Source organism: Dama dama, chromosome 12, assembly GCF_033118175.1.
Source record: "Dama dama isolate Ldn47 chromosome 12, ASM3311817v1, whole genome shotgun sequence".
NCBI lineage: Eukaryota > Metazoa > Chordata > Mammalia > Artiodactyla > Cervidae > Dama > Dama dama.
In genome coordinates, this window is record NC_083692.1 from 75,686,582 (window position 1) to 75,710,957 (window position 24,376).

At 41.2% G+C, this 24,376-nt stretch overlaps 2 protein-coding genes and 2 non-coding genes across 11 annotated transcripts in view; all 4 read right to left on the reverse strand.

Moving 5' to 3' along the window:
* The window catches only part of SUPT16H (SPT16 homolog, facilitates chromatin remodeling subunit), a 35,646-nt gene extending 31,116 nt beyond the window's left edge, over nt 1-4,530 (reverse strand). Inside the window, exon 1 of the mRNA XM_061157732.1 lies at nt 4,217-4,530. Within this exon, the coding sequence (XP_061013715.1) occupies nt 4,217-4,282 (66 nt within the window). The 5' untranslated portion in view covers nt 4,283-4,530. The remainder of the gene's footprint in view (nt 1-4,216) is intronic.
* Nucleotides 4,531-5,504: 974 nt separating this feature from the next.
* CHD8 (chromodomain helicase DNA binding protein 8) overlaps nt 5,505-24,376 on the reverse strand; it is a 60,561-nt gene continuing 41,689 nt past the window's right edge. For 6 of the 8 annotated variants that reach the window (XM_061157726.1, XM_061157722.1, XM_061157728.1 and 3 more), the window contains 25 exons: nt 23,665-23,841; nt 22,557-22,700; nt 22,157-22,412; nt 21,363-21,573; nt 20,917-21,112; nt 20,286-20,453; nt 19,913-20,092; nt 19,648-19,758; nt 19,098-19,294; nt 18,677-18,876; nt 18,416-18,596; nt 18,238-18,327; nt 17,682-17,785; nt 16,370-16,499; nt 15,376-15,451; nt 14,867-14,921; nt 14,493-14,700; nt 13,656-13,864; nt 12,843-13,562; nt 12,469-12,620; nt 11,179-11,481; nt 9,929-10,042; nt 9,562-9,741; nt 9,064-9,180; nt 5,505-6,484 (listed from right to left, as the gene is read on the reverse strand). In XM_061157726.1, the coding sequence (XP_061013709.1) occupies nt 5,918-6,484; nt 9,064-9,180; nt 9,562-9,741; nt 9,929-10,042; nt 11,179-11,481; nt 12,469-12,620; nt 12,843-13,562; nt 13,656-13,864; nt 14,493-14,700; nt 14,867-14,921; nt 15,376-15,451; nt 16,370-16,499; nt 17,682-17,785; nt 18,238-18,327; nt 18,416-18,596; nt 18,677-18,876; nt 19,098-19,294; nt 19,648-19,758; nt 19,913-20,092; nt 20,286-20,453; nt 20,917-21,112; nt 21,363-21,573; nt 22,157-22,412; nt 22,557-22,700; nt 23,665-23,841 (5,046 nt within the window). In that variant the 3' untranslated portion in view covers nt 5,505-5,917. The remainder of the gene's footprint in view (nt 6,485-9,063; nt 9,181-9,561; nt 9,742-9,928; nt 10,043-11,178; nt 11,482-12,468; nt 12,621-12,842; nt 13,563-13,655; nt 13,865-14,492; nt 14,701-14,866; nt 14,922-15,375; nt 15,452-16,369; nt 16,500-17,681; nt 17,786-18,237; nt 18,328-18,415; nt 18,597-18,676; nt 18,877-19,097; nt 19,295-19,647; nt 19,759-19,912; nt 20,093-20,285; nt 20,454-20,916; nt 21,113-21,362; nt 21,574-22,156; nt 22,413-22,556; nt 22,701-23,664; nt 23,842-24,376) is intronic. The other 2 variants (XM_061157725.1, XM_061157727.1) reach the window with 2 other exon arrangements.
* LOC133067552 (small nucleolar RNA U6-53/MBII-28) lies at nt 10,240-10,347 on the reverse strand. The gene has a single exon (XR_009695334.1). It is a non-coding gene; the product is annotated as a small nucleolar RNA U6-53/MBII-28 (small nucleolar RNA).
* LOC133067551 (small nucleolar RNA U6-53/MBII-28) lies at nt 15,817-15,926 on the reverse strand. The gene has a single exon (XR_009695333.1). It is a non-coding gene; the product is annotated as a small nucleolar RNA U6-53/MBII-28 (small nucleolar RNA).

Sequence of the window (24,376 nt, forward strand, 5' to 3'; positions counted from 1 at the left end):
ATGAGATTATGACAGATCTACAGGAAAAAATTAAGGCTAAGGACATTTAAAAGAGGAAAAAAACTGAAGTAACCATTAATGCCAGGAAAAATAAAAAAAACTCAACAGGAACTTAATTATACTCTATTACCTCACCCAGCAGTGAAAATAGTTACATGAGTGTAACAATGTAAACTGATTATACTAAAAACTGTGGAAAAAAAAAAATCAGGAGGAATAGATATGTGAGAAAGTAAGTATGATAAAAATATTAACTGTATAAACTAGGTGGGGGGCACATGAGTTCTCACTGGAAATTTCTTTTACCTTTCTGTAGGTTGAAATATTTCATAACTATGTCAAGAAGAAATTTACAGGAAGTATCAGGAGGAAGGGAAATTGAAATGTTATGATGTAAGTTAAATTTAAATCCTAATTCTATCAAAACAAGAGTTAATATCTAAAACTGATAAACCAAGAAATATTAGTAGCAGTATATAGATATTCCTTTAAAATATGAAAGGAAGTGAAGAACTGGAAAATGGGTGCTTTTATGGCAGGTGAGTGTCTTATGCTAAGGCTTTTAGAACTATTTGGTTTTTTTAAAATGTATGTATGTCTTACATGACTAAAAGGGATTTAAAAAAAAAATGCAAGGTAAATATCAGTAATACAAGTAGTAAGGAATCAGCAAAAACTGTAACAGTGGTATCTGAATGATAAAAGTTGGGAAAATACTGCAGCAGAGGAACAACTATCTTCCTTTGAAACCAAAAGGGTACTGCATTAAAAGAGGAAACATTTTTTAAGTCTCTAGTTATACCAAGATACCAGTCTAACTCACCCAAAGTGATACAATTCTGAAGAAAAAGGTATGCCATTAATTACACAGGGACAACAGGTAGACAGTTTCAGAAAAGGCAAGACTTATGATCACACTAAGTACAACCTCCATAAAAATCTTCAAACCAAGACGGGGATGCATGAAAGCTCAAAAGTCAAATGATCAGCATTAAATGAGTGCCTACTACATGCCAAGCACTGCACTTGTTAATAGTGGCAAAAAAATAAATAAAAATGAGTAAGAAAGAATAAACGAATCTCAAAACCTTTCTCTAGTTCACTCCAGAGATGAGTGAGCTATAAGCAACCGAGATGGGTAGAAGCAAACTGTCATCTTGTTGATAGTAGTATGAAAATTGCCTTATTTCAAAGAACCTTCCTAAAGCCACAAAAGTCACTGCCTAGTCTTAGAGAGCAATCCAGAACAAGAAACTTGTCCACAACAAAAACCAGCAGAGAGCCAGAAATCACCACTCAAGAGACACACTGACACTATAGGTTATTAGTTTTCTCCATAGGCACAAACTTCCTTTTTCAAGGCTGGGGCCACTCACCTCCCCAGTCCTGACAGGTAGTGTAGTGCCACATGAATGAATGCAATGGATCAGCATTCCATTGGAAAACAGCTACCATTCCGATTTTTTTATGGAATTCTTTTGGGTTAAAAGGCAGATGACTGAAGTCAAGGTTCATACACAGCAGCATGTCCCAACAGTTAGGTCTCAAATGAGTTACAGGTGTGCTTGGATACAATCTCCCCTCAGTTCTCAAATCAGCTGGGATCCCAGGATGGTGGATAACCTCCCCACTTGTATCCCCATGAAGTACTAATCCTATCACTTGGTTAAAAACAATCACAGTCATGAAAAGACTGGGAAGCTCTGAGTAAGGACCCGGTAAGCATAAGAAGACAGGGGAGAAGCTCATGCTCACGACCCACTGTCACCACCTAGGGGTCTCTAATGCAGAGACAGAAAGGAGCGGCAAGCTCTTCTTGCTGTAGCAGTTCATTTAAAAAAAAAGAGACAGAGGCAGCACTACTAACCTCAAACGTCCGTAAGAAATACATTTCAGTCATGACGGGAGGTCTCCTGTTTCATTTCTGACTGAGCCCATTATCTTATCCCTAAAATGACACTATTCACTCAGGTATAAGGTTTATATGTTTGAGAAATTTCTACTCAAAAAAGGAAGGGTGTGATAATCCAACTCTTTCAGGGACATAGTTATGAAAATTGTAATTAAGAGATATATCTTACTTACAATAGCCTCACAAAATGTACCTTAAGGCTAATGCTTTAAGGGTATTTAAAACTTACAAGTGGGTGTGGAGCCTAAACTAGTTTTTTAGTTAATTTTTGTCTTCTTTGAAGATGGGAGTGGACAACACAAGGTTTGGGGTTTCTATAGTTAACTAGAAGTTACTCTTATTTCAAGGCCAATTTTCTTACTCAAAAAAGGAATAAGTGTAGAAAAGCAAATATAGTTTGCACCTGTATATTTCACTATTTTCCTGCTGCACCTAAGAGGATAAGCAACCAGAACTTATTCCGGAAACTATGGTTAAGCAGGTCGGAATGAAAGTGCTGTAACCTGGAAAACACAATGCAAAAAGCAATTCGACAGGTGGGGTCTAAGCACAGTTATTAAAACTTACAGTTATAAAAAGGCAGGAAGTCTATTCAAATTAAGATTTTTCATAATGACATGACACAAATTTTGCTAAGTTCATTTTTATATTTGCTTGTAACTTTGTAAGATCAGGATCTTATCATTTAACATGCTCCTTTCAAATGATAAAAGGGCCAAGATAAATTTTAGTATTTGAGAAACAAACAAAAAAATGGGGCCAACAACTTAACTTTCATGGATTTAAAGGCTGTCATCGACATTGAGTTTACCAATGGGTCTCAAGTATTTCCCTAGTCTCATGTTTTGCATTTATCTACCATATGTATGGGAACTTTGAGCTCTAAATTAATTTTAGCTTCAAGGAATGATCTAGATAGGGTTATCTGATCAACTTCTGAATCACTGGGCCTAGAAACAATCACTACAGCAAAGGTGTGTGACTTGGGGGATCTATGAGTGGAAGAGCAGGTAAATTGATTATTACTCATGTCATAGTACTTATTAATCTTCAAGAAATATCTGGGCATTTAGAAAAGTATTTCTAGTATGGATCATGTTCAAACTTTAAAACATGACAGTGAGAGAACTTATAAAAACATCTGGTAGAAATTAACCAACAAAATTTTTTAAAATAAATTTATGTTCAGCTTTTGTGTAGAACAGTCCTTAGTTTTGCTTATAAAATGCATAAAACCCACTTTATCTTTAATCATCTAATGCTTTTATGCCCAAAAGATAAAACTTGCACAGGAACCTTTAGTATGAATGGTAGGAAAATGATCAATTTTAATAGCTTAGTTTTCAGTAGATCAGTTTCAAAGGCAATTTACAGTGCTGAGGTCAGAACTGATCATTTCTGTCAGGACACTCTTCAAGTTTTTAAAAAGCCCTCTTTAGCTTTATCTTCCCTGAATGACAACAGTTCAGAGATCATACTTAGCTGGATAGCTCAGAAGACACCACAGGATGCAATCAAATGTTTGAACTGATAAATTACCATCACAAATATAAAATTTTAATTGTGGACTTTTTCAAGCAATCAAAAATGCCCAATCCTTAGACTAGAAACTGTAACAGCTCTCTTTCTAAACACGTGCCCTGGATCCTCAACCACGGAGAAAACTAATAAGGTTTTAGGCATCACATCGTTTTTCTGCATTACCAAAACCTGCAGGTTTTCAGCGTTAGATTTCTGTGTTACCCACGGCAGGGCCTAGAACAGGAGGCGGTTGCGCGTGAGTAGTATGTCTTTTTTTAACTCCAGCAAGAGCCCCGCAAATGGTAAACGCCAAGAGCCTGATTCTCATCCTTCTGGCCCCTCCATCCATCCTTGACGAAATGGTTGTAATTCTGGCGGGACCTGGGGCACAACACTCTGGTTCTGGAAGGACAGAGCGAGTGCGTGGGTGTGTGTGAACACTGCAGGAGGGGGCAGCAAGACGTGATCACGGAGTGGGAGGGAAGAATGATGATGCCTCTTCTAGGGCGGGAAGAAACTACGAGAGGTAGCTGTTATGCATGACGGGGGCAGGCACGCGGGGAAGATGGTGGTGGCCGCAGGGTAAGGTGATTACGGGGGGGGATTCCCTGCTACTGGGCGGCGCTTGGGGTCGCCTGCGGTGAATGATCCTGGAGCAACTAAATGGGCACGACCCTGAACCCGGGAATTCCTGACGAAAAGGGGGAAAAAGGCGCCGAGAAACGGGGTTATTATGGGATGGCAAAGGGGGGCTCCCTGGGGAAATTACGGGATCTATCTCACCCTCCAATTGCTGTACAGTCTCTTCACTCGTCGATAATAAGCGTCTTTGTCGAGAGTTACAGCCATAGCCACAGACGCCGCTTCTCCTCGGGTTCCGAGAATCACGCGAGGTCCCGGCTCCGCCACCCTCTCTCGGCCCCGGAATCCCGCACTCTCCCAGTGACCCGGAAGTATCGACCTCAAAGATGCCCTTTCCGCTTCCGGGTCCCGGCAGCGATCGGAATTCTTTTTTTAAAAAAAATCCTTCCTCCGGAGGTTAGGGGGAGGAGAGGAAGGAAGAGTGGGGGAAGCAACAAAACGTGTAACGCAAAAAGAGTCCAGATTTTCGCGGGGTTTTCTTGTCAACTTAGCAACAGCCGCACGCGAGTCGACGTCATCACGTGATGCTCTGCTCCCGCCCTTAATCTCCCCGGGGCCGAGGTCTCCAGGAGCTCCGATTCCGTGTCGAGGCGGCGGCGGCGGCGGCTGCGGCTGGGCACTGAGGAGGCGGGAGCCCTAACGTGCCGGCTCCGCCCCACACAAACTGCCGCGCGCGAGTACAGTGGCCCCACCCATAGGCAAAGGAAGGGGAAACGGAGAGCGGGATCTGGGGTGGGAGTGGGAAGCCTACAGCATAACTGGGTTTCTCGCTCTCCTAGAAAATGTGGGGAAGCAAAAGCTTCCTGCCTCTCCAGGCCTGGACGGATCCTCCGTGCTAGGACACTGGGTTAGGGGCTCCAGGCGGACAGGGAGCTCAAGCCGGTAAGAGGGAGCCCACCCTGCGGATAAACTTAACTTAGGCCGGCGCTACGGGGGAAGGACTTCGCCTTTGAAAGGGAAATTAAATGCCCAGGCTTCATTTGAGCGCTAGGACGGTAGGGGAGGGGTCATAGGAAACAAATGCGAGCTCAAGTCGTGACAGCATCCTTCCAGTCAGCCAGTCTCCTTGCCACAGTCATGAAGTGACACCATTTTTACGGCTTCCCTGAAACAATTTCAGTTAATTCAAAACAAAATGTACGTGGGTCTTGATGGAAATTCTTCTTTCTCATGTCTTCGAGAACTTGGGATTTTCAATCTGGGAACATTTTGCCTACTATTTTAGCTTAGATCATTTGGCAAGGTGGAAAGCCTACGCTTATGTACAAGCTTTTCACAGAGTACGGATGACTTGTCTGCCCTATCCAAGGTAACTTCACACATTAAGTAAAGAACTTTAAGAAAGTGGTGTTGAAATTACCCATCATGAACATCAACTGGTAATATTTATATTGGGTTTGAGCAAATATAGAACGAGGGAAGAGTGGGAAAGGATTAACTTAAATTTATTAATGCCAAGGGGAAGGAAGGTAACAGTTCCTGACCCTCCAGCTGTATCCACAGTTCGGTCAGGAACAGGCTCTGCCAGAGGCTAGTGCCAGCGCTACATAGTCTGTGGTTAATGGAGGTGTCTAGGGAGGGGTGAGCACATTGGCTGCTCTAGTCTCCTTTCCTTCCCCAGAACCGAGGAAGTAATCATGTATTATTTTAGGAGTTCCCCTACCCACCCAATCCTCTCAAATTTGGAAGCAATCAGGTACAAGTGTTCTTTTTCCTTTTCACCTCCTGGAGTCCTGGGTCTGTCTCCCCACATCTCCCTGCCCCTCCCACTTTTCCATAGTCCAAGGGCCAGAGTAAGTGAAACACAGCAGCCGCCCAAGCAATGGGGACCATGCTGGGTCTTCAGTCGTCAGCATCTTCGCTGGAGTCTGAGTTGGCTGGCATCATAGGATCATCAATGAGTGAGAAGTCCCTTTCTGAGCTATCATAGCCCTGAGATAAATCATCATCATCATCTTCATCCTCATCGTCCTCATCCTCCTCAGGCTGCAGTGGTGGCAACCTCAAGGCAGTACCAGAGGTGGTGGTGGCTGGTGAAGAAGGGTAGCCAGTGGCTCTCAGGCCTGGATGGTGATGGTGGTGATGGTGGGGGTGGGGGTGGTGGTGGTGGTGATGAAGCATGGTGCTGGAGTCTACATGAGGGGATGATGCTGCACCACCCATCACAAACGGCATAAAAGGCAAAGATGCAGAAGTGGCACTGCTGTGACCCAGAGATGACACAGACTGCAGGCCACTACTGCTGTGTTGGAAGGTATTATGCAGAGACAGGGACCCAGTGCCTCCACCCTGCATCAGGGCCATCATCTTAGAAAGGTCTGGTCGCGTCCTACGGGCCCGCTTCTTGCTGGTGTCAGGTGCAATAGGCCCTGGCAAAACCCGGTTCAACACAGTTTCAGCATGATGACCCTGGGAAGAAGGAACAGAAGATAGTCAAAGGAAGAAAAAACAAAAAAGTCAACAGAGTCCTAGCTTGCAAATGCTTTTTCACTGAACTGTCTTTAGGAGGGGCAAAGTAAGTATAGTCCAACGAGACTTGATGGTAATGGGGACGAGGTAAAGCTGGATGTAGCAGGTTGAAACATTATGATGCTGAAGCTAAAAGCAAACATTTGACACCGACACTCATCTGAACCAGAGCTTTGATTTTTTCCCCACGCAGGAGGAGAAGGGGACGACAGAGGATGAGATAGCTGGATGGCATCACCGACTCAATGAACATGAGTTTGTGTAAACTCCGGGAGTTGATGATGGACAGAGAGGCCTGGTGTGCTGCGATTCATGGGGTTGCAAAGAGTCGGACACAACTGAGCAACTGAACTGAACACGATACCTTTACTCTGGCCAACCATTTCAAAATCGCTTACTTTTGTTAATAAGAAGCCTGAGTAAGACAATGAATGAATCAGTACTTGTACAGTATGCTCTCCTGATGGCAGATTGTTCACATGATCTTACCATGTGAAGGACAGCACAACCATACTGACATATACAATATTATCCTTCATTATTGCATCAGAATGGGGTAAACTCAAGACAGACCAGATTAAGGGTCTGGATGTCTAGAACACCAAAAAGACTACGGGGTAGCTCCTTGGCAAATTTACTAAAATAATTTTTTCTGCATTATAATAAACTTACATATCTGCTGAATTTTGAATTGCTTCATGTAAATGGGCTCACTATAAATTCTGGTTAAGTTCACTGAAGCTGGAACATTACTAGACCTAAGTACAATACTGAGTAAACTGGCATTAAACTCAGACAGTTACAAACATCTCAATACTTAATTTTTTAGGCTTTTAAAATATAACTATAACTACCAGGGCTTCCCTGATAGCTCAGATGGTAAATAATCTGCCTGCATTGCAGGAGACCCAGGTTCGATCCTCTGGGTCAGGAAGAACCCCCAGAGAAGGGAATGGCAACCCACTCCAGTATTTTTGCCTGGAAAAACCCCGTGGACAGAGGAGCCTGGCAGGCTAGTTCATGGGGTCAAAGAGAGTCGGACATGACTGAGCAACTAACACACTTTCACATAATAGCACCAAATCATATTAGGATGCAATAATAATACAGTGTTGGATACATATCAATTTTTCAGTAAGAATACTGTACTAATCACATAATTTTCTGTGATTTGCTATGATCTTTTTCTTTCTTAGAGTTAACAACTGATTATAAAGAAGAGCAAAAGTACTTGAGGTAAAAACAGGTAATCCTGGAGAAAAAGCCTTCTTCATAGGCTGCTCTATAATGTTAAATTCAACACAGAGACAGTATCAGCCTTCTTGCCATCAGCCTCCCATATCAACCACTCACCTTATTATACCCTTGGGCCCATGGAGGATAAGAGAGAAAAATAAAACATTCTTCCATGGAGACAATCTTTCACCCAGTATAAAAACAATAAGCCTTATAAATTCACCTCACAAATAAATACATATCATGGGCAAAATAATGTTCTCAGAATTTGTTAAATGCAAATGATAGATATTTTTCATTTGGGAATTTTGTTAAAAGATAAACCACTACATATATATATATATATATACACACATACACACACACACACCACATACGTACAAAGATGTATACATAAGATCAAAAAGGGAATGATTATATAAACTGAGTATACAAAGTATTGATCCATTTAAATGTTTACCAAACCCTGATTTATAGGTTTATATTTACACAACTATTGTCCAAAGTAAGGCAAACATAGCCAAGAGAAACTTTTGCAGTTATATTTTTGATGGAAAGGATTATGGGTTCTTAATCCACCAAATCTATAACCACATAAAAGTATAAGCACACTTGAAAATCATGGAATAACATAATGACCAAAATTACTGTCATAAACTATAGAACATGACTTCCTGTCTTTTTCCATTACTGGCATATTATTAATGATTCTCAACATCGTCTATGTTGAAAAGCTTATTAAAACATGGCTGTTTTAATAGGTTCCAAATCACTTTTTGAGGGGGGCTGTGCTATGCAGCTCTGCAGGTTCCCCCATCATGTACTGAACCCCAGGCCCTCAGCAGTGAAAGTGCAGAGTCCTAACCACTGGACTGCTAGAGAATTTCCCAAATCACTTCTAAAATATAAAACTTTTAAGAGATTATCTGCTCCCAAACCTTCAATTTTTCAGGATAATACAAATTGATAAAGTTAAAAGGATTTGCCAAAAATCCCTTAGTCAGTAGAAGAACAGGATAAAGCACTGAATTTTCTAACATGTCTTACTAATTCTTACATTTTAATATGCTTGAAGTGCTAAAGTTAGCTTTTAGAACTTCATGCTCTTCTAGAGATAAGGATACTACAGGACTATAAAAATATCAATAAAAATATTATGGCTTCTTTGTGAACTGAGGATAAATTTTCTCAAACACATGGGAAAAAAAGATAAACAACATTAAATGATTTCTCTAGTCATATCTAGTATGAGAACAGAGTGGTAATATCTTAGTTTCACTCACCTTTTTTCCATTCCTAGAGTTAGCTGTCTGTACTGGTTCTATTCCCAAACAGTTCAATTCTGCCTTATTATTTTTTTTATATCTCTGCCATTTCTGTTTTCTGCGATCCTCCATATACTACAAGAGAAAAGTTGCAGTTATCCTAAAAGAATAAAACTTCTCTGGAGTAATTATTAAGATACTAGTGTCTACTCTGACCATAAATGCTTATTGTGTGAATAAAGGATTAATCCTAGTGGAAAACTGCCATTAAGCAGACTTCTCCAAAAAAAAATTAGGTGATTATATACTAGTTCAGTGCCTAGCATTTAGTTTAACAAGCACTAGAACATCATTTTGATCCACACAACAACTCTGTGAAATAGGAAGACTGAGTATAATTACTCTTATTTTGTCGATGCAGAAACAATGACATAATATGGCATGCTTCTTCCCTCTCACACAGCTTAAATATTAAGGGAATGACTTTAAATCTTGTTGGATGGAACTGCCACTCACCGCTAGAAATCGGGGATCGACAGCAAACTCTGGATGACCCTGTAACCACATCTCCAGTTCAGCCCGGCGAGGGGCATCCTCACCCACGAGCAAAGTACCATCCACCTTATTGATGACAGGGATCCGGGTCTCCAGGTCCACATCAAGGTGATTAGGCTCTTCCATGCACTCCACCTCCAGCTGCAAACCCAGAATCCACCCCCATGAGCACATACTCTTCTTATGAGTAGGGAGGGAGGGGTAGCAGAGCCAATGGTAGCCATAAAATAGTATCTTCTACTCCCTCAATCCCAACTGCCTTCATCAACTACTGGGAACAGAAAGATTTTATCTAATCATCATGTTAAAGACTTTCTCTACCACTTACCTCAACTAGCTTCTTTCTGTTCCCTTTCTTCTTATGAAAAAGAGGATGTCCATCTCCCATTACTCCATTAGCCATCAACTTGTGCTTTTGGAATGTTAACTTCAATCCTTCCTCCTAGAAAGACACCCCACCCACCCAAGACGTCATATAGCATGTTTTTAAAATAAAGATTAACTTTAGAGGGAATTAAGTAAGGGTCATCCTCTGGTTCAATGATGGTGAGAAGGAAGGCCATCTGACTAATAGGTACAAACTAGAAATACAATAAGACATATATTTTTCCTTAGAAAGAGTTCATTTCTTGACTCAGTGCCCCTCAGGTTGATTTAAGAGAAGAGAATTTATCTCAGTAACACCCAATGCAGGGAAAAATCCCCTACCTGGTGTCTCAGAATTAGCATGGCAATTCATCACAGGGGCAAAATTCTGATATTCCTGTCAAAGACATTTTTATTGTTGAGTACTTAATGACCACCCGCTAGGGTTCATTAGGGAAGAGCATCAGGAAAAATAAAATTTTCCATCCATTTCCCAAATAATACTGACTTAATTTCAGTAGGAATAATTTCTTTTTAACTTAATAAAGCCCATAACACTTTAGTATCATTTTAATAGCTTTTCCACAATTTGATTTTAATTTTTAAAAACTAGGTTTCTAGGATCTACAAGCAAGCCACTCAAAAGAACCCTTTTAATCTAGCCACTAGGAGATACAAGGGCTTCCCTGGTAGCTCAGCTGGTAAACAATCCACCTGCAATGCAGGAGACCCTGGTTCGATTCCTGGCTTGGGAAGATCCCCTGGAGAAGGGATAGGCTACCCACTCCAGTATTCTTGGGACTTCCCTGGTGGCTCAGATGGTAAAGAATCCACCTGCAATGTGGGAGACCTGGGTTCTATCCCTGGGTTGGGAAGATCCCCTGGAGGAGGGCATGGCAACCCACCTCAGTATTCTTGCCTAGAGAATCCCCATGGACAGAGGAGCCTGGCGGGCTAGTCTATGGGGTCACAGAGTCGGAGATGACTGAGTGACTAAGCACACACAGGAGATACAAGTCAACATAAGATCCCTTCCTTTACTTTAGTGACTTTTCCTCAGCGGATCTTTGTGAGCTCTAATTTTTTTTTCCTCTTCTCATTTTTAAGGTTAGCTGACCAAATGAGCTTAATATTAATGTTATGGTCATAAAACTAGTTAACAAGAATTACAGCCTCCTTCCTCACTTCCCAGTGCCTAAATGCTCAGCTTACATCTTTGATCTGAACCGTAAACTCTTTCTCATCCATGCCTCGGCGAAGTCTGGTGAACTGAGCAGCCGCTGTGGTGACTGCAGACACTTCCTCCTCTGCCATGGAAGCTGCGCTGCTACTGCGTGGTGTGGGGACAGGGGAGTCACCATATTCTCCTGGAGTCAACGAAGGACTGTCCAGCAAGTGGTTGCCTGGCCCCAAAATTCCTCCTGTTACCATTTCCTGGCTCCGGCGACTAGAAGGCCATTTCCCTGAGAGTACAGCCTGGCAGACGAGGTCAATACGGTTTATCAGGACACGATCCTGAGTAGGGGAAAAAGAAATCAATTAGTCATGTGATCCTGTGACAAGTAATAGTGCCATCATTAACAAGTAAAAATTATATGTCAAAAATGAGGGAGGTAAGAGTATCAGATCCCAAAGTCAACCGGTAAGAGCTTCATCAAAAAACATGTACCACTAAACATAATCAAAGAAACCTAGAACCATCTACTTGTTCTCTGTGTATGTCACTCTTTTTAGAATTTTTTCATTGGAGGATAATTACTTTATAGTATTGTGACGGTTTCTGCCATACATCAATAAGAATCAGCCACAGGCCTATGTCCCCTCCGTCTTAAATTGCCCTCCCACCTCCCTCCCCACTCTACCCCTCTAGGTTATCACAGAGCACTAGCTTTGGGTTTCCTGCATCATACAGCAAATTCCCACTGGCTCTCTATTTTATAGTAATGTATGTTAACTAGTGTTTCAACACTAGTCTCTCAAGTCACCCCACTCTCTCCCTTCCTGACTGTGACCAAAAGTCTGTTCTTCATGTCTGTGTCTCCATTGCTACACTGGAAATAATTTCATTAGTTCCATCTTTCTAGATTTCATAGATATGTGTTAATATACGGTATTTGTCTTTCTCTTTCTGATTTATTTCACTTTGTACAACAGGCTCTAGGTTCATCCACCTCATTAGAAATGACTCAACTCTGTTCCTTTCTATGGATGAGTAATATTCCATTGTATATATGTAGCACAACTTCTTTATCCATTCATCTCTTGGTGGACATCTAGGTTGCTTCCATGTCCTAGCTATTGTAAATAGTGCTGCAATGAACATTGGGATACAAGTGTCTTTTTTCAGTTATGGTTTCCTGAGGGTATATGTCCAGTAGTGGGATTGCTGGTTCATATGGTAGTCTTAATCCTAGTTTTTTAAAGAATCTCCATATTGTTCTCCATAGTGGCTGTATCACACTATATTTTCAGACTCAACATGTCCAGTAATGAGGCTGTTACCTTGGGCCACTCAGAGGCTCTCTGTCTTTCTTGTAGCAGCAGAAGCTCAGGGGTCATTTGTTCTCCATCTTCATTTGGGAATCCATCTTGGGACATAGGGAGGGACAGGAGACTCTCTTCATCATAGAGCTTTGAGCGGGACTGGTCAGCAGCTAGGGATAGAGCACACAGTACATGTGAGCAAAGGTGGAAAAATGAAGTTACATAGGAATGGTATCATACGGACTTTAAATAAAGGCCCTAAGAGTAACAGATCTCTTCCGATATTCTAACAAATTAAAATCTGAATCTCAGAAAATGCATTTAGAAAAGAAGGGAAATGCAGAGAGGGGGGGAATGGGAAAGACGGCCAACAGCCTGTCACATGCACTCACTTAGCTTCTCTTCCTTCTCGTCCTCACTCTCATCAGTGCTGGAGCTGGAGCTGGATGAGGATGAGGAAGAAGAGGATGATGGTGACAGCTTGCTCAAGTCCAGCTCAGAGTCTGAATCCTCCTCATCCTCCAGTTTGACTGGTGGAACACTTCGGGAGACCAGAGGGGTAGTATCAGAGGGGGCTACTCGCATCTCATAGTCTTGTGGGGTTGGTCGGCTCCTGGCCACCACCGCATGCTCTAGCTTTAAAGTCAGACTCTCCAGACTGGGGACCTGGGCAGCTGTCTCCTCAGGTGGCTTTTCAACAGGAGCATCTGGGCGCAGGGGCAGCGGTGAGGCAGTGCGCGAGGTGTACTGCTGGTGGAGCAGTGGAGTAGAGCAGCGTGACAGGGATGGAGCTGGTGCTCCTGCCTGATGGTTCTGCATATAATTCATACGGGCAGCCAGGAAAGAAAAGTCTGGGTCCTGCATGATGTTGCAGTCTGTTTGGCTCACCCCATGGCGGGCTGCCCCTCGTAGAAGCTCCCCGTCATGCCGAATGGGCTCCCACCACTTAGGCAATTCAGGACCTGGAGGCTGACATAATGCCAGCCGATCTTCCAAAAGAGGGTGGCATAAAACTTGTTCCCGTAAGCGCCGAAGCAATTCAATACGGTAGAGAGTCCGTGAGGCCCTTTCCTCAGTGATGGGCTCAATAAACAGATTAGGGTCCGGGGGTTCTGCAAGAGATAAGGGTAGAAGAAGAAATGAACCAAGAGCTGGTTCTGTCACAATCCATGCCCACTCACGCAAGACTCTTCAGTCTTGCTTACCATCTCCAGCTGCTGGGGGAAGGCGGCACACTTGGCGGCACATGGCCACAAAGCCATGGAAATACTTGGTAAGGCTTTCATCTGTTTTTTTGTCCAGTCGGGCAAAAGTACGGAAGCGATCCCAATGGAACTGCATGGTATCAGGGTCATACTCCACACCAAAGGTAGAAACCACTCGATAGAAATCAGTTTGTTCACGCCTTGTCCATCTACAAAGGGAAGACGAATAAGGCAATAGTGATCAGAACACAAGGAGTGGTTATTTCTTAGTATAGCTTAGAATATCTGAACACACCACAAATGAAAGTTGGCTGGGGGCGGGGTGGGGGTGGACAGCTCCCAAAGAGCAGAAGAGGTAGTCTATAACAAGGAATAATTTAAGAATTAGCAAGCTAAAGGAGGAAAATGATGCAAAAAACTCAGTGAGGATGACTATGTACAAGACCTTCCCAGGACTTATGGTTAAGTATGGTTTTACACGGGTTAAGTATGGGTTGCAGGGGTATAACAAAGGCCAAAAAGGTGGTCCCTCTCTGAAAAGTGAAAGTGTTAGTTGCTCAGTCATGTCCAACTCTTTGCGACCCCATAGACTGTAGCCCTCCATGCTCCTCAGTCGATGGAATTCTCCAGACAAGAATACTAGAGTGGGTAGCCATTCCCTTCTCCAGGGGATCTTCCCGACCCAGGGATCAAACCCAGGTCTCCTGCATTGTAAGAAGATTCTTTACCGTCTGAGCCACCAGGGATGCCATAATCCTTCCTAAGATGCTTTTCAATATAGGGCCCATAGTTGAAGAGAAGTTTACAGCTTAGTCCAAATTCCCAGTCACATTTTACCGTTGCTGTTTCTCCCGCCGTGCAATTTCTTTTAGCTTGAAGGCTGCCTCACAACGTCGCCTTCTCCGATCCCCACGTTCTGCAGCCTCTATCTTCATCTGTTCTCTCTTGTAGCTGCGCTGATAGGCTGTTACTAGGCGCCGAAGCCTAGCTGTCAAAGCAGAGCCTGGAGGCCAGAATAGATGGCCTGGCTGTTGGGTCACCTGGGCTGTGGGAAGCAAAGTAGAATAAACAGCAAGTACAGGAAAGATAGAAGAGATAACACTGGTATTTCAACCCACCCAAAGGCAAAGCTCTCAGAAATTCCAGTAAAGGAGAGACTTCGGTCAATTTCCCAATTCCACCAACCCGTACAAGTTGACTTAGAAGTTTACCTTCATCTCCATCTATCACTGAGATCTCTTCATCCATCATCATCAAGGGATCACCCTAGAGGAGATCCACCCCACAGGATGGAGAGAGGAGGAAAAGGGGGTAAAATTGGCACTCTGAAATCACGTGTGTGTGTCCTTTTATGGCATCAAGGTATCAAGATATTTTTTAATGAAAGGAACCCTCACAGAAAGCTGAAAGCAATCAATTAAAACAATAAGAAAATATAACCTGAAAAGTCAATTCTTATCAATGTCTTGAAGACAATGAGACTCAGGAATTAAGTAGTCCAATAATATACTTCATTGTCCAGCTTAGGTCCCACCTCCTTCACAAAAGCATCCCTGACCTCCCCTAGCTGGTGTTACAATCCTTTCCATTAATACCTTATATTCTCGAATGGTACTTTTCATTTTGTATTATAAAGTAATCAGTATACTTCATGATTCAGGGAATTGGAAAATACTATTTAGTAATACAGAAAAGCTACACTCAAATGAGAATTCCTCACCTCATCATCTTGGTCCTTTGGGGGACCCTGGAGTGGTTTGTATTCAGGATCTTCACAATCTTTATCAAAGTCAACCCTAAAATTATCCAGAGGTATGAGAAAACGACAAAATTGAGTTCTAAACTGCTTGACTTTAAAATGAAACACTCTGACCAGCACATTTCCTTTTTCTTAATAGCTTTTTATTATTTAACCAACTTCCCCCCTCCGTCCCAACTAGTATCTACTTTTATTATTTCATTGGAATGAATGATCTATGCCTGCTTATTTTTACTACTTTGCTCTACTGAGCAAAAGGATATTACATGGTTTGCAATAAATAAATCTAATTTCCTCTGTGGGTCCTACACTAGGCAAATTGAAGTTGTGATCATCAAAGAAAAACCTTTCAATCATAAGGGACTGGGACGGTATTCATGAACTAAGCCAAATATTTCACATGCCCCTCAGGTCTCCACATGAGAAGTTTTGTTAAACTCACTGGCACCCAAACCAGGGCAACAATGCCCTAGCTGGTGGCTCAGTATTAGCATGGCAACTCATCACTGAGGCATGCACTCAGGCAAAGGAAACACCTTCATGTGTCAGCTGTCACGGAAGATGATAGACCAAGGCTAAAGTTTCCTGAGGCTCTATCACATAGGTGGCATGGGACTGTTGCATGGTTACTATCTTTCAAGAGAAGCAGTTATCCTCTCCGCTACTGTAGCTGAAAGCACTGCACAGAAAACTGAAGAGAACATCAAATAAGCCATTTGGGAGTAATTTTCCCCCTTAGTTGCATTGTATGACAATGTATGGTTTCAGGCCAATTTATGGAGACCTTTCTGCTGGTCGCACTGTTTGTTAAGAATTTATCATTTGTGAGTATAACCACCATTAGGAATCCCAATTGATTCAGTCAAGGCTAGAGTTATGCCATCTCTTAGCACAAGCAATAAATATCCTTTGTAATGTAGATACAGCTTTAAGAGAACCAAACATCAATACTTACCCTTCCACTATGTCAGAAAAATTATCCAACACACGATGTTCTGCTGCAATTGCTTTGTCATCTGGTCGGCCAGCCTTTTCCAGGAAGCATAAGGCTGGGTCTGCCCTCATGGTATTATATTTTTCATAGCCTTGAAGAAAAACAGCCATAATTTAAAGAAAATCAGAGACTCATTTTGCTTTTACGCTTACTTCATATGCTGCTGGAATAAAAAGTGGGCTACTTTGCTCATAGTGTAAAGTACTCTGAAAATGTTAATTTGGACAGCTGTTGGGTTATATTAAGATATTTAATATTTCCACTCCAATTTAGAGTCATAAAGAGTTTTATCACCAGTTACTGAAAATAGGAATTTAACCAGTGTGTAACAGAGAATGGTGACAGATTTATATAGCCATTTAATGGGCAATTTTTTATCATCATTCTTACTACACAGGTGAGGAAATTTTAAAAGTCCAATAATTTAGAGCTAGGTAACGCATTTTCAAATAAAGAATAAGAAATTTGTATCTGCTAACAGGCACTCTAAATGGTGGATGAATGAAGAATGTACTTCAGGATGTTTGGACTCTTCTAAAGCCTCTGCACCTCATAAGTAAATCTAAGACTACAAATGCTCACAGTTTTTCTCATCCAATTAAACTTGTCAAAAATGTGAATTAAGTGCCATTACTTTTATTTTATAGAAGTAAACAGAAAAGTATATTAAAAAAAGAAATAATCTTCCAATTCACTAAGTCACTAGGCTGGAAGTTAGTACTTACTGCTTTTAATGTGTGGAATTTGTGATTAGGCAAGACTGAAAAGGGAGTCTTCTCCCTTTTTTTACTCTACTTCAGGCCATTTTTTTCCACTGGCTAAAAAAAATTTTTTAATTTTTCTTTCACTCAAGCAGGGCTATTCACACCTACATAAGACGAGTACTGAATATTTAGACAAACAAGATGCTATACAAGCAGAACATTTTCAGCAAGCCACAGGAAAGCTATGCAAAGTAAACATGTTTATTATTAACAAGAGTAGACATGCATCATCTCCCCTGATTGCAAATCTTAACTTGGACACCACTGCATACAGACTGGTAGTAACTGATTAATCACAGAACAGATGGGAGACACCCTACCCTGCGATTTAACTATCCATCTGGTCTTTCCTGACCATCTATTCATAGGAACTAACGACTCTGCTCTATATTTCTGAGAACTAGTTTACCATTGAAACATAATTATTGGTCTTGAGTACTTTGCAACATATTCCATCTGTAGACAAAACTCTCTAACAGGAAAAGAACAGACTAACAGCAGACACCTACCATGCTTAAAGACTCCAATGAGCAGGGACTTATCAGCCTCACTGTCCCACCATGTTGTTGGAACCTCCAGCTGATCCACTACTGGGAACCATATGTCAATCTCACTGAAGGTATAAGAGGCAGAGTCAGCACAGCAATGCATGAAATAAAAGCAAACAATCTTTGGAAAGATTATTACAGGTATCTTCTTTTCTCTATTAATTTACACAGTCCTACATCTGCCTATTCTCTTCCACTGGTATCAAGAACAGCTGTCCCCTGGTATCCGTAAGGGATTCGTTCCACCCCAGATACCAAAATCCACTGATGTTCAAGCCCCTTATATAAGATGAATCATTCAGTGAATACAGCTGGCCCTTGATATCCATGGATTCGATCAACTGTGGATCAAAAGGATGCAAAACCCAAGGATACAAAAGGCCAACTGCATAGGATTGAAGACCTGATATACAGATTTTAATTATCAGGTATCCCAGAGATAGTTAAGAGTGAAATAAGTAAACTAATCTATTCTGCTATAAGGCACAGCATAAAGAAAAATACAGCATAACTTTACCTGGCAATTGCACCCCCTAACACCTTCTCTGCCTGGTCTCCAATAACCTCCTGTCTCAGATAATACAGCATTCGTACCCGCAACAGCACCCTAGAAGGGAGAGAGGAAGAACTGGCTCAGTAATAGTGCAGAAAGCTTGAGGTGGAAAATGCTTTAGTCTGCTAAATTCCATCCTTACTTGTTACACTGATGTTTCAAGTGCTTCTTATAACTCTCATCTTGAAACAGAGTATCAGGGTTATATTTCCGGATCCAATCTGCCTTATGGATATCAAAAGTGCTTTGTGACTTTACTTTTTTCCCCTTGCGTCCACGAGGCACAGGGATAGACAGACCTGGGGAAGGGGAAACATCGAAGACTTGGATTGAGAAAAACCCTTGGACCTGAAAAGGATTAGGTAACCTATAGAAAGACAAAAAGCAAAGACTTGATAATCACCTGAGTGATTCTGCAATTCTTTTGTCTTGCCATTTTCAGCAGGGCTAATCAAGTCCCAAATGAAGCCTTTGATATTTTCGTCCCCACGATAGTGTAAGAGACAGTACACGAGGATGGCCCGGCAAATTGTTTCCACATCTCTTTCAGTCATCCGTCGCTTGAAGCGTCCATGAGACAGAATATCTCGCCATCGTCCCCAACTACAAAAAAAAGCAATCATATAGATATTTTCCTAGGGACCCCAGTCCCTCAAATTCACACTTCCCAAATGGTGCAAGACAAAAAGATCTTGGGAAAACAGGGTAACAGAATCAATTTTTTCCCATTATCCCCTCTTTGATCATAGCTTCCAATTTAAAAAGCGAACGAGATGTCTATCAGGATGGAGATGCACTACCTCTGAGGCAAGGTGGGGTCTTACCCATATACCAGGAGGTGCTTTTCCACCCGAAAACAGTCAGTGCGCCCATAGGTATGATGACGGTCATGTCGGCGAGAGCGTGGTCGCTCATCATCTTCACTTTCCAAATCAGAGAATTCCACTAGGTCGTCATCTTTCAGAGTGCTGAAGTGGCGGGTCTGCTTTCGTACTCTAGGTGTGTCAATCACCAAGTTATTCTATGCAGGGAACAGAAGGAGAAGTAACTCTTTTCACAATATAATCATGGGAAAGGAATTAAAGATAGTCAGACTGAAATAGCCTTGCATGTAATAATTTGTAGATACTCAAAGATAGATTCTTTTTTGGACATGTAAGATAATCTACAGGGACTCAGGAAGCAAACTTAAGTGGTAGTTATCTAAGTATCTAAGTATTTTTTAGTGGCCCTCTATGTAGAAAGCTTTCACAATGGCCTTTGATATACCATCGTAAGCCAAGGTCAGCACTGAAGGATCAGAGCAGTTGTAAAGACTCCAGAAAGTAATGTGTTTCCTGCCACATTTCCTCCTTGAAGGAAAAGGAAGCTCACCTTGCTATTGAGTAGATCCATGTCCAGGTCAGCCTTTTTGGCCCACTTTTGCCAAAAGTTTGGGTCATCCAGAGAAATATCAGTCCTATTTTCAGAAGCCACAAAGCTTGCCTTATGAGGAACAAAGAAATAGTAAAGTTGACTACACCACTTTTTTGAGTAAAGGAATATCAGTATATTTTAAAAACTATATTTTTTAAAAATATCAAATTCTAGAGATTCCTGTCTCTCTGTGCTAAAAGCCTCTAGCACCGACAGAACATACCTTGGCAAAGGTAGAACCCTTTCCTTCAGATTCAATGGTGATGGTAGTGGTTCGTCTTAACAAGATCTGGTCAATGTCCTCTTCACAAAACTTGGAGCCCTCATCATCTTCCTCCATTATGGCTGCATACGCTCCTTTCCGTAAGAGATCTTCAATCTCCTTCTTAGAGAACTGTTGGATCTACAAAATCCAATAGAAAGGTGAAAAAAAATCAGAGAATATTATCTAACCATGTCATGATATTTTATTATATTTTAAAAAATAATCATTGAGAATTCAAACAAGGGGTCAGGTTCCCGTACAAAAAGTAGCTTTTGCCTCCCTTCATCACCATGACCTACTACAAATATAGCTAAAAATTAACAAGACTCACTCCAGTAATGTTGCCATCCCGACCACTCATGGACTGAAGCACAGCTTTATCCAATCCCAACTTGAGGCTAGCCTTATCAAACATCTCCCTCTCATAAGAATTACGAGTGATGAGACGGTACACCTTCACAGCTTTGCTCTGTCCAATTCGATGACAACGTGCTTGAGCCTGGTTTTAACAAATGGAAGGAAGGGAAAAGATAACATTAGAGGGGACGGGGAGGAGAAGGATTCAAAATACCGATTTATATTTATAAAACAGCCATGAGATCAATTCAAAATCAGAAGTCAATTTCAATATGAAATTACTGCCCCATCATCCAGACCAGGTGTCAGCAAATCTTGGTCACCAATTTCTAGAAATAAAGTTTTTGCTGAAACACAGCTCTACCCATTCATTTATATTTGCTTATAGATGTTTTTTGTAGTACAAGAGCAGAGGAGAATAGTTACAACAGAGACTGATTTGCACAGCCTAAAATGTTAACTATCTGCCCTGTACAGAAAAAGTCTGATGACCTAATTAAACAATTCCAGACTCTAGAAAAGATAAGACTTTCTAAGAGATCTTGATCCTGCTGCAAAACCTCTCAGGTTAGGTGATTAGTCCCTAAGACAATGATTTCCTCTACCTGCAGGTCATTTTGCGGATTCCAGTCTGAATCAAAGATGATGCAAGTATCAGCAGCTGTGAGATTAATACCAAGTCCACCAGCCCGGGTGCATAGCAGAAAGACAAATCGGTCCGAGTCAGGCTTGCTAAAACGGTCAATAGCAGCTTGCCGAAGGTTGCCTCTAACTCGCCCATCAATACGCTCATATAAGTACCTGCATGGGAATCACAGGAAAAATGTTTAATCAGCTGAGCAGAAAAAGAGAACAAAAAAGCAGGCTGGGATCAATACCAGTATCCCTGTATCGCTAGTTCACCAAAAATTTTATCAGAAAGTTGAGAGTGAGAGTCTTGAATACTTCTCTTAGCCCAGTCCTGGTCAACTTTAGTTAAACTCATGCCTCCCACTCTTTGCAGTTTTATAAGTACAAAGTAAACAGGCGAGGAATGACTTTTTTTTCTCACCTTCTCTGGATTAGATAATCCTCTAGGATATCTAGGCAGCGTACCATCTGGGAAAAGATCAGAACCTTATGGCCACCAGCTTTAAGTTTTGGAAGTAACTTGTCAATAAGAACCAATTTGCCAGCTGAACGAACCATGGCCTGCAAGTGGAAGTCATGAGGTATGATATGGCAAGCTTCTCGAAACTCTGTTAGGATTTTTTCTTCTGCACCTGCCAAAAAGAAAAATCAGACCTGATGGTGAGATCCAGAGAAACAGAAAGGCTGCAGTTTATTTAACTGAGATAAGGAAGCAAAGAAAAGAAAATAACCTGACTTGATATCAATATTACTTGAAAACAGAATTTCAGCAACCCCCAAACCCTAAAATATCCTCAATTTTGTTAATACAAAATATTCCACATTAAAAAAACAAATAAACAAACAAAATATTCCACATTAGTCAGGCTTAAGAATTGGGTAAAACATGTAAATATATGAACAAGGACTAGAACAGTACATGAAAACCACTGTTACCACCATAATGCCATCCAAAACAGAAACAGCAACATAGAATATCAGTGAAGACAGAACAGAATTCTTAATAGCAAATCCTTTTTAACTTTGGAGACTATGCAGAGTCAAAGGGTCAGAAAGAACTAGAGGAAGACGTTCCACTTGAGAATGGTTTTAAAAAGAGAAATCCCCTCTATTTCCAAACTAGGAAGGATCAGCCAATGCATCTATTGTTTCTGAGGAACACCACTTAGTAATCAAGGTAACACAGAAATCCAGGTGTTTCAAGAGTTCTCTCACCATTGATGAGATATGGGTGGTTGCAGCATTTGCGCAACTCCATCATTGTGTTGAGTAGATTTGGCATGTTAGTATGACCTGCCCCTTTGGAAAGAAAGGAGAAATTCTTCTCCAGAATGGCCCGGTAGTATTTCTTCTGAATGTTGGTTAGCTCTACTTCAATAATGGTCTCCTGTTTGGGTGCCAGGTTCTTTTCAACATCTTCTTTGAGTCTTCTCAGCATCATTGGTTTGAGAATGGCCTGTAGCTTTTGAACCTGTAACCAACACAGAGGAAAAAATAATAACATGAGGACAAACATTCTCACATTAGATGGAAACATGGATATCAATGACAGTAGATATCTGCCTAGTACAAATTTTTTTATTCTGCATTAGTATCACAACAGACAACTTCCTACCTGTTCTTCTGTTTTGAGATCCCCAAAGTCTTTGAGGAATTCTGATTCTGATGGAAACTGTGATGGTTCCAAGAAATGAAGCAAGCTAAACAGTTCCTCCACAGTATTTTGCAATGGTGTTCCTGTGAGCAGCACTTTGTGCTCCTAGAAATGGAGAATACAGAAGAATGATAACACTCAAAAAGACTTCTGGAGTTTTCCATCAAGTATATAAGTATAGTTTCCATTTCTTTAACTGTAAAATTATGGAAATGGACCAGATTACTCTTACTTGCTGCCTCTTTTGATAAACATGAAATACTCAAGAATATTCTTGATATTATTTAACGTATTAATTTCTTAAATATTATAAGGCAATAAAGAAATATTTAGAACACGTTTTTTCCAATTAAACATGCCTCTCCACACTCAAGTCCCCATGGATATCCATTAATATGTCTCCCTCTAAGAAATGTACCTGTGTGGGATTAAATATGGCCATTGATTTTTGGTAGTTCCTCCTATCAAGATTCACCACTTGAACATGGTCGTGACTTATAACTTGCTCTGACAATGAGAATGTAGCAGAAGTGGGTACCATGTGAGTTTCAGAGCCTCAAAGGCCTTGCCTTCCACCTTTACCCTCTTGGAACACTACTCTGACTCTACCAGGTACAGAAGCAAAGTCTGGCCCACAGAGGGGTGACAGACCACATGGAAGATGGCCCAGCCAACAACCAGTACCAGTTGTCAGCTGCAGCTGTATTACTGACTCCAGACAAGACCACTGAAAGAATGAGATCACTGAGCCCAGCCCAAGTTGCTGAGCTAGACAGTCATGAAAAACACAGTTGTTTTAAGTCACTAGGTTTTTGGATATTTTGTTATGCAGAAATAGGTAACTCATTTAATATCCCACCTCTTCAACCAATTGAGAACCACCAACATACAATCATCTTCTACCTCTAAAATTTATATGAATTTTATGACTTTCAGGCTACCATTCCTATAGGCCATACCCACTACCCAATACCAAGATTCTCATTCTTCTCTATGAAATTAATTCACATGGAATTAGGATTACTTAATTCTAGGTGTTTCTGGCCACAAGTCAGTGAGAGGAACTCACCAGGTCCATGTGCTTGAGACTATCAAGCAGCTTGCAATTACGGTTCTTTAGTCGATGGGCCTCATCAATGATGACGCACCGCCATTCAATCTCACGAAGCTCAGGACAGTCTGACAAAATCATCTCAAAAGTTGTGATCAAGGCATCAAACTTGTATGCACCTGGGATGAGGCGCCCCTAAGCATGAAGGCAATAAAGTCAGAAAAGGCCTAAAATGTACCTAAATGAGAAGCTCTTCTGGACTACATATTCTGCATTTTATATTTAGGCAGGCTTAATAGAAAACACAAATTGCACCACCACCCACCTCTGCCACTGTTCATATTCCTGATAAACAGTGTCAAATCATTGAATCCCTGCCTCCTCAACACACTCAGCTTCTTGGGAAAATCACAGACCTTACTGAAAGAAGCTGGACATTCTTGACTTTGCTGCATGCCTACCTCATGTATTTCAGCCCTACATCTTCTGTTGGTAAACACTAAAATCCACAATGTTGAGCACTGCTGAAACACACAAGATAAAACTAAAAGTGAAACAGCTAATGTAGTATGTGGTAATATTGGTTACTATCTAAAAATGGACAAAAGAATCCAACTATCTTAACAAAATTAAGAGCAACAAAATATGACTTGAATAAACTTGGGTTTCGTAGAAATAAAAATGGGAAACTAATGGTAGGAAAAAAACTCAAAATTCAATGTTAAGAAAC